Source organism: Equus przewalskii, chromosome 8 (assembly GCF_037783145.1).
Source record: "Equus przewalskii isolate Varuska chromosome 8, EquPr2, whole genome shotgun sequence".
Lineage (NCBI taxonomy): Eukaryota > Metazoa > Chordata > Mammalia > Perissodactyla > Equidae > Equus > Equus przewalskii.
The window spans coordinates 15,314,613-15,324,506 of record NC_091838.1 but is presented as its reverse complement, the minus strand read 5'-3'; the positions used below and the strand labels follow the sequence as shown (position 1 = coordinate 15,324,506).

Here is a 9,894-nt window from a genome sequence, read left to right as displayed (position 1 = left end):
TAAAAAGGATTAAGTGAAAAGACAGTGACAACCTTAGTCTTCAGATTTTACCTTTTTCATGCATTATCCCCACTTAGGTATATACCCCCCCCACACTGGCATATCCAGACCTTCCAGGCCACTTGCAGAATTGTCATCGCTAAGAGATTTTATGAGATCAGTTCAAATTTCTTGATAAACATTATCCTGTGATAACCCCTTCTCCCGTCCCAGGTCAATATTCTCGTTACCTGATGGAGTCTGATTCTTCCCACTAGAAGGGAAGCAACTGGTGTATACTCTGGAAGTTGTACATACCATCGAAATGAAACTATGGTTTCAGAAACCATAGGTGTCTGATTTTAAAAAACCATTCTTTAGAAACTATACATGCTCTTTGCTTTTGTAATGATCATGCCACGTAAGTGTAAATGACTCAGTCCAGACTTGGATGCTTGATTTATGCACTTTCGTGCTGGGTCAGCATGCCTGCAGTCCTCCAATGATTCACTGGCTGTCATGTTGGCTTGAACATGGCATGCAACTTCATTGGCCCCATGCTTGAGTTCAGCAGCCGTGGAGCACGGATCTTGCACTGGAGAGCACGAGTACTCGACCACCTTGTGTAACGGAGTCTCATGGGGAAAATTAGGAACAACTACGATTATTTACTACTTCTTATTAGCCATTCCCTATGCTGTTTGTCACAACCCTTAAGAGCTAACCACTAACATTTAATAAGCATCAGGCATGGAACTATGCACAATTTATGTGCACTATCTCAGCTCTCAGAACTACCTTGTGGGGTAGGAGCTATTACTCACCTCAGGAAACTGAGGCACAGACATTAGATCACACACAGCTGATTAGTGGAGGAGTCAAGATTTAAACTCTGGGGCCGGCCTGGTGGGGCAGCGGTTAAGCTCGCACGTTCCGCTTTGGCAGCCCTGGGTTCGCCAGTTCGGATCCTGGGTGCGGACCTATGCATCGCTAGTCAAGCCATGCTGTGGCAGGTGTCCCACATATAAAGTAGAGGAAGATGGGCGTGGATGTTAGCTCAGGGCCAGTCTTCCTCAGCAAAAAGAGGAGGATTGGCAGCAGATGTTAGCTCAGGGCTAATCTTCCTCAAAAATAATTTAAAAAGTTTTGAACTCTGGCCCACTAGTCTTACCACTATGTACCTACTAATATTAACGCAAGTCAGCAAGGTCATTCATCACTTGAATTGGCAGAAGTTTGCATCTTCAAAACAGGAGAGATTTTTTCCTCTGGCCAACTTAAGGTCAAAGTTAAGTTACTAGTAGCCATGAGTTAGACTACGTGATGGATCTAAGCCTCTTACAATGTTTTTCTGATTTGCTCGTTTTCAGGGCACCTAAAATATTTGATTTCGGCCTTAAGCAAATACATTAGTAATATTTTCACTAAAAATAGTTAAGCTAGACAATTGCCTTAGCCTTTTTCCAAATGGTATTGGATGAAGCTAGTCAATGTGTGGCACATACAGCCTAGTGCAGCTTTTTGTAAAGCAAATCCTGCTTAGCAAATCATGGTCTGTCTTTGTAAATACTGTGATCTCTGCTGTCTTCACAAGACAGAGCTGAGCCATGGGCTGTGTTGCCTTCAGTAAATGGCTAATAACTTTGAAAAATGCTCAGTAAGGAGATTAACAAAGACCTATTTTTTAAAAATTTTTTTTGAGGAAGATTAGCCCTGAGCTAACATCTGCCATCAATCCTCTTTTTGCTGAGGAAGACTGGCCCTGAGCTAACATCCGTGCCCATCTTCCTCTCCTTTCTGTGTGGGACGCCTGCCACAGCATGGCTGGACAAGCAGTGTGTAGGTCCACACCGGGGATCTGAACCAGTGAACCCTGGGCTGCCGAAGTGGAACATGCAAACTTAACTGCTGTGCCACCAGGCCGGCCCCATCAAAGCCCTATCATTATGAGCTTGTCATCTTGCCTCATTCCATCCTAGTGAATTGGGCTATACACCCAGGCTTCTGAAGCACCCAGAGACTCAGTCCAACCCTATTCACTTCCTGCAAACCCCGGGTTACTAGTCTTTAATTCTGCCTCCTAACACTTGTTATGTCTACTTTTAAATTCCCAAACCGATTTAGTGTTGAAGTTTTCCAGTAGATGATTCTTCTTAACTGAACTACCTATCACACTTAGGGGTGGGCTTTGGAGAAAAACATCTGCTTAAGCATTACCCTTGAATTTTTCCCACAGTTCCTTTTGAAGCCATGCTTAAAAATGCCAACAGGTGATCAATATCATTGTTATTCCTTAAACATTTTTATTGTTGTCCATATGCAGACACGCAGCAGAACTAGTTTTCAGTGAAAACGTCTGGCAACACCTTGGAGCCGTGGGGCGTCACTGGCTATTGCTAACAAAATCAGTGCAACAAAGGATTTCTCTCCCCCATTTCCTCAGTTCCACAAGCTGCGCCCCAGGATTAGTTCTGAACTTAAGGTCTGTGCAGGGTTGTAGTAGCCCCTCCTGATCCTTGAAGGATATATTCCAAGACGCCCAGTGGACGCCTGAAACCACAGATAGTACCAAACTCCGCATGTACTAAGTTTTTCCTAATGGGCTAACGGGCAGTTAGCGTACAGTGTGAATACGCTGGACAAAGGGGTGACTCACATCCCAGGCAGGATGGAAAGGGATGGCTCAAGATTTCATTACACTACCGGGAACGGTGCTTAATTTAAAACTTACGAATTGCTTATTTCTGGAACTTTCCATTCAATATTTTCAGATCGTGGTTGACCACGGGTAACCGAAACTGTGGAAAGCCAAATCACAGATAAAGGAAGACTACTGTACTTAATTTTAGAAAAATGTCGTTAATATTTTGTTTCAGAATAGTCCACCTGGACCACTCACAACCATATTCTACAGAGGGAAAGACTAAGCCCCAGAATGGCAAAGCAACTGTCACTCACTGAGGCTAAGACAGCTATCCTGGTTCACCGTCCTACTGTCATGCTTCCCACCAGGCTTCAAAGTTGGATCTGAGGCCAGGTGACAGTGACAGCCTCTGCACGATCTGGAGGCCAGTAAAGACACACTTTCCTCAGAGCATTTGGGATGATGGAGCCTGGGGCTTACAATTTACATTTATACTTGTGCATATATGTGTGTCTTATAAAGTTTTAACTACATTCCAAGGGCTTTCTGTGCCCCCTAAACCCATAGTGCATGATGCAGAACACAAGTGTTGTACAGAACTTTCCAGTAGTAGTTTCTACAGTTCAATGAGCGGGGAAACACTCATATTATACCCCCAGTGCCAACACTCTTGGTGGGTCAGGAAGCATATCTGCATATAAAGGACTGAACAGTCCTGTGGTAAAGAAACACCTTTAAGTTTGTTTAACCCAGTAGTCCCTGAATTTATTTGGTTATGAACCATTTTCCCCAGGAGCCCTCATAAATAATATATAAGACTAACCACCTTTTTTTGCAGAGCACAGTTTTTGGGAAAGACTATTATTCTAAATGTCTATCAAAAGTGTATTCTTTAAACACGGTACATTTTAATGTGATTATATACTAAAAGGGGATAAAACAACGAAGAAAATGTCCAGGATACAGCTTGTGAAAGTAAAAATTTTTATTTTGACTGATTTTTTTAATATATAGCTCAATATAATGCCAGTTTTTAATGGCAAAAATTTGGTTCCACTGAAACTCCATGATGCTACAGAGAGCTACTTTTTCCAGGAAGTAGGTAAACAGCTGGAAACAGAAAGCACAACTTTCTAGTAGCATGGCAACTTATTAAACTGCAGACCCAACAGGTCTGCCACTTTTATACTAAAAATGGCACAAACATTAGCTGGTGACAAAAGTGGGAAATTGGGAATAAGATGTGAATACCAAAAGGAGCAATATAGTACTGTAAAGACAACAAAAACCCAAATACAGCTATAAGGATTTTAAAGGATAATTATAGAAAAGGGAACCAAGTACTTTACTCAAATGTTTTTTTAGAGCCTTTCTGTAGAGATACAAATATATATATATATTTATCCAAAAATATGTTTTATACAGATAAACGCTTCTCAATTAAAGATGGGCCCAAAGCTATAGTTATAACATAAAGCATTGTCTTTTGTTAAGACTATTTATCCACCTGAATTTTCAATTTCTTTAAGGTTAGTGCATTAAATGTTTTCCAAAAATTACCTGACATTCTTTTTTTAGATATAAATCAAGTAGGCATTATTTTTAAAGGGTTTGCAGGTCAAACAATATTTTTCTAAGATGCTGTGCATACTGAACTTACGACAAGCCCCATTAAGAATCATTACTAAACATAGCAAAAAGGGCTATAGTCGATTTTCTTCTTTATACTAAATATTTAATTTCTCTGATTTCCAGTTTACAAGTGTTGAAAATGCACAAAAAAGATTTTTACTTCACACATACTTTTATGTCAATATATTTTGATTCAATATATATGGCAATAAATCTCCACACATCGTAACCAATTTTAAGTTTTCTTTTTTAAAAAATGGGGTGTAACACTAACAACCACTACCTATAAAATAAAGCACACGATTATTCTGATGAATTTACAAATCTTTTTTCCCAGGTGTAAAGGCTACAAAAATTCCTAAAAATCAGAGAACACTGAAAACATATTAAAGTTTGATTTTCAACTTTATAGTATTTCCATTTTACCCTGAAAGATAACTTAAAAAATATGACCCTGCTGGAACAGGCCATCTTGCTAATATAAAAAATTGGTGAGAGCAAGAAATTGTATCACTGATATGTAGAATTTTTGTAAATAGTTATCTCTCCAAATCATTAGAAAAATGTTCAAAGATAAAAAACAAAATAAAATAAGGTGGTGGTCCCTAAACTATTTTGAAGGCAGGTAGCTTAGACTAAGCTAAAACGTTTTTTTCACTCATAATAACCATCCTCCCCTCAAATGCCCTTTAAAAAAATGCATGAAACAGTACAATAGCGAGAATCAAAGAGCACAGACTGTATTTTCAAGAACAGGAAAAAAAAATCTCTAGTGCTGAAAGATATCGTAAAAAGCAGATTTCTTTGGGGACAGTAATCAATCAGATTATAATTCATTATGAAGATTTCTCTTTTCTATTACGGGGAGAGTCTGCTCCATTTGAGGTTACTGTTCCATTTACACCATTTTCTGAAAAGAGAAAAGAACCAGTATTACTATCTTTTATAAATAAATGCAAACAACATCACCTTGATACATAAAGGTGCCTTCAGAAAAGAGATTTTAAAATCCAATATATGCTCTTATGCCCCTGGGTGAAACTTATTTACTAGTGATTAATTTTTACTAGTATTTAATCAATCATAAACCTAATGACATATTAAACACAATGAACTGAAAAAGAGCAAATTAAAAGTAACTACAATGTCAATTATATCTCAATAAAAAATTTAAAAAAGAAAGTACTATGGAAAGAAGAAAAAAAGTGACAGAAAATTGTAAAAAACAATTACAAGAATTTTTAAATGGTAGTCTTGAAAGCAGTACTTTGGTAGAAATAAAGAACCTTTTCACATCTGACAGCAAACAAATGCAGTTCTTGGAGACATGTTTCTTTACAACATGTTAGAAAGTTGGTGTTTGGGATGATAACTCTTAGTTTAAGAACGTCACATGGCTGCCTTCTTCTTCAAGCTATAATGCAATAACTAACGTCAGACTCACCCCCTTCAAAAATATCCATAAAAGCTGAATACAAAAATGGCTGAAGGCACTGGAAAAATACCAAGGCAGCTATGTGTATTTCTCCCTTACGGCATTAGCCAAATGTGCACACACCACGCAAGAGTCAGAGACAGCACAAAGCTACAGAGAGAACGGGGAAGTCTCACAATGACAGGAGACAAAAAATTTGAATCCAGGGCCTGTCAGGGACAAAGGACCTTATAAATGGTTGACATCCTAGGAATGAGAACAAATTGGAAATAGACTGGCTTTGACAAGACAGAATGATCTAACCATATTCAATCCAGAACCTCTACACGTTTTTACACAAAATTCTAACAGTCAATTAAAAATTACCAGGCCTACCAGAAAACACGACCAACTGACTAAAAACTAACAGGAAAAAAACACCAGAAATAGATCCTCAGGTCATCCAGATCTGGAGTTATCAGATAGGGCCATTGAAAGAACAATGATTAATAAAAATAAATGAAAAGATGAAGAACTTCACCAGAGAACTGAAATCTTTAATCCCAGAAGTGGAAAATACAGCAAGTGAAAATATAAATTTAATAAATGAGTTTAAGAGCAGATTAGGTGTAAGAGAATACATTAGTGAACTAAAAAAATACTCAGATTGAAACTCACAGGAAAAAAGGATGGAAAATGCAGACAGCGTGAAAAGATATAAGGGCTGGGGGAAAAGGGTTTAACACAAGTGCTGGAGTCCCAGAAGGACAGGAGAAAGAGAAGGGAGAAGCAGCAATATTTGAAGAAATAACGTTCAAGAACTTTCCAAAAATGATAAAATAAACCAAGCCAAGATGCAGAAGCTCCAGACAAGACAGAACAGGATAAACACAAAGAAAATCATACACAGGAACATCACACTGTAACAGCCAAAAAACAAACACAGGAACTATCAGACTGGAGGGAAAAAATGCTGCTTACAAAAGACACAATTTATATTTAAGGACAAAGAAAGGGTTAAAGTAGAAAAATATAGGAAAAGATACACCATGATAATATTTTATCAAAAGAAAGTTGGTGTAGCTATAGTAAATTCAGACAAACAAGAGATGAAAATGGACATTTGATAATAAAGAAGGACAACTTCGACAGGAATTTATAAAGACTCTAAATTTTAATGTACTTACAACACATCTCCAAAATATTTAAAACACAAACTTATAAGCTTGTGTTACAAGGAGAAATGGTCAATACCTCTTGCAATAACAGATGAACAAGCAGAACTCCTTCCACCAAATCAGTCAAGACAGAAAGACTGAACGACACAATTAACAAATGTGACCTGACATCTATAGAACATAATACCAACAAAGGCAGACACACATCCTTTTGAGGTCCAAACAAACATTCACCAAAACTGAACACAGGCTGAGCCATAATGAAAGTCTCAACAAATTCCAAAGAATTGAAATCATCCAGAGGATGTTCTTTAACCACACGGAATTAAGGTCGAAATCAGTAACAAAAAGAAAACCAGAAAATGCCCAAATATTTGTAAATTAAACAATACACTTATAAATAATCCATGGGTCCAAGAAGAAATCCTAACAGCAAATTAAACCCAAAGAAAGGGCAATAAGAACAGAAATCAAGGGTATGACAGAGAAAATCAACAAAAGAAGACAAATGTTGTGTCTTGGCTGGTGAAAGAAAAAAGAGAAAGGCACAAACTACCAACGTAGGAAATGAAAAACGGAAATCACTGCTCTTCTACAGGCATTAATAAGATAACGAGGATATTATGAATAATTTTATATCAATCCATTTGCAAATTTAGAGGAAACAGACAAATTCCTTGAAAAACACATCTTACCAAAAGAGACAATAAGAAACAGAAAATCTGAGTAATTCTATTATCTACTAAAGACTGTGAATCTGTAGTTAAAAACCTTCCCATGAAGACAACTCTACGTTAGATGGCCTCACTGGTGAATTCTACCAAACATTTAAATAAGAAATAATGCTGATATTACAGAAAAGACAAAACTGCCCAACACTTTTTATAAGGCCAGCATAATCCTGACACCAAAACCTAAGAAGGATATTACAAAAAAGGGCTAATTACAGGCCAATCTATTACACGAACACAAACGCAAACATCCTAAACAAACACTGAAAAAACGAATCCAGCAAAAGTGGTTATTATCACCATCGGCTTGGGCTTATGCCACGAATGCAAGGTCGGTTTTACATGTGAAAAGCAAGACATCACCAAAAAATACACCTCAGTATCCCTTATAAATACAGATGTAAAAATCCTCAAAAAAATACTAACAAATCAAATCAAGCAACATCTAAAGAGAATTATACACCATGGTCAAATGAGATTTATACCAGGAATGCGTTATTGGCTTAACATTTAAAAATCAATTAACATAATCAATGATATCAATAGAATAAAGGACAAAAACCATCGGATGATCTGGGTAGATGCAGAAAAAGCAAGTGACAAAATACTTACCTCCTTTTCTGATAAAAATACAAACAAACTAGGAATAGAAAAAGGAACTTCCTCAACCTGATAAAGGCCATTTAGGAAAAACCCACAGCTCAGATCATGCTTAGCGGTGAAAGAGTGGATGCTTTCCCGAAGATCAGGACCAGACAAGATGTCTGCTCTTCATCATCCTTCTAGTGGGCCTAGCCAGGCAATTTGGCAAGAAAATAAAATAAAAGGATTCCAAGTTGGAAAGGAAGAGGTAAAACTGTCTCTATTTGCCGATGACACGATCCTGTATACTGAAAATGCAAAGGAATTCACAAAAACGAAACGACTATAAAATAATAAAATTTTAAAAACTTCCTAAGTTTAGCAATGTTGCAGGGTACAAGATCAACATGCAAAAACCGACTGTATTTCTATATACTGGCAATGAACAATCCAAAAAGGAAATTAAGGAGACAATTCTATTTACAATAGCATCCAAAAGAATAAAATACTTAGGAATAAACTTAACAGAAGAAGTGTAAGATTTCTACATTGACAACTACAAAATTTAATTGAAAGAAATTAAAGATGACCCAAATAAATGGAAAGACACCCATGTTCATACTTCCCAAGGCAATCTACAGATCTGAGGCAATCCATATCAAAAGCCCAGTTGGTTTTTTTGCAGAAATTGACAAACTGATCCTAAAATTCATATAAAAATGCAAGAGACCCAGAATAACCAAAAGAAGAACAGAACACAACTGGAGGACTCAGATTTCCTGATTTCCAAACTTACAACTTAGTTATCAAGACTGTGGCACTGGCTAAGAAAAGACATACAGATTAACAGAATAGAATTCAGAGCCCAAAAATAAATTATTACTTTTATGATTAAATGATTTTCAACAAGAATATCAAGATAACTCGAAAGAGAAAGACTGATTTTTTTCACAACTGGATATCAATATACAAAAACAGCGACCGTAAAAAGGTACAGTCACTTTGAAAACCGTTTAGCAGTTCCCCCAAGTTACCACATTCCTCAGCAATTCCAGTCCTAGCTGAAGACCCTCTTGGGAACACACAATAGGTGTTCAAACAAAAACTTGCATATGAATGTTTACAGCATTATTCAAAATAGCCAAATAGCGGAAACAACTCAAATGTCCATCAACTAATATACGGAGAAACAAAATACGGCACAGGCATACCTTACATTGCACTTGGCAGATATTGCACTTTTTTAAAACAAACTGATGGGTTGTGCCAACTCTGTGTCAAGCAAGTCTATCGGCACCATTTCTCCAACAGCATTTGCTCAAATTCTCACAGTATTTCAAACGTCTTCATTATTATTGTATTTGTTATGGTGATTTGTGATCTTTGATGTGCTATTGTAATTGTTTTGGGGTGCCACAAGCCACACTCATGTAAGATAGTGAACTTAATCGATAAATGTTGTGTGTGTTCTGACTGCTCCAGACTGGCAGTTACCTCGTCTCTCCCTCTCCTCTCCGCTCCGCTCTTCAGGCCGCCCTCTTCCCTGAGACATAACAATATTGAAATTATGCCAATGAGTAACCCCACAACAGCCTTGAAGTGAAAGGAAGCGTTTAAGTGAAAGGAAGAGTTGCACGCCTCACTTTAAATCAAAAGCTAGAAATGATTAAGTTTAGTGAGGAAGGCATGTTGAAAGCCTAGACAGGCCAAAAACTAGTTTGTTGTGCCAAACAG

At 37.4% G+C, this 9,894-nt stretch overlaps 1 protein-coding gene across 3 annotated transcripts in view; it reads right to left on the bottom strand.

The window, feature by feature from the left end:
- Positions 1-3,593: 3,593 nt before the first annotated feature.
- The window catches only part of TRAM1 (translocation associated membrane protein 1), a 29,213-nt gene continuing 22,912 nt past the window's right edge, over positions 3,594-9,894 (bottom strand). For all 3 annotated transcript variants that reach the window (XM_070630448.1, XM_070630449.1, XM_070630450.1), the window contains one exon: positions 3,594-5,165. In XM_070630448.1, coding sequence (XP_070486549.1) covers positions 5,092-5,165 — 74 coding nt within the window. In that variant the 3' untranslated portion in view covers positions 3,594-5,091. The remainder of the gene's footprint in view (positions 5,166-9,894) is intronic.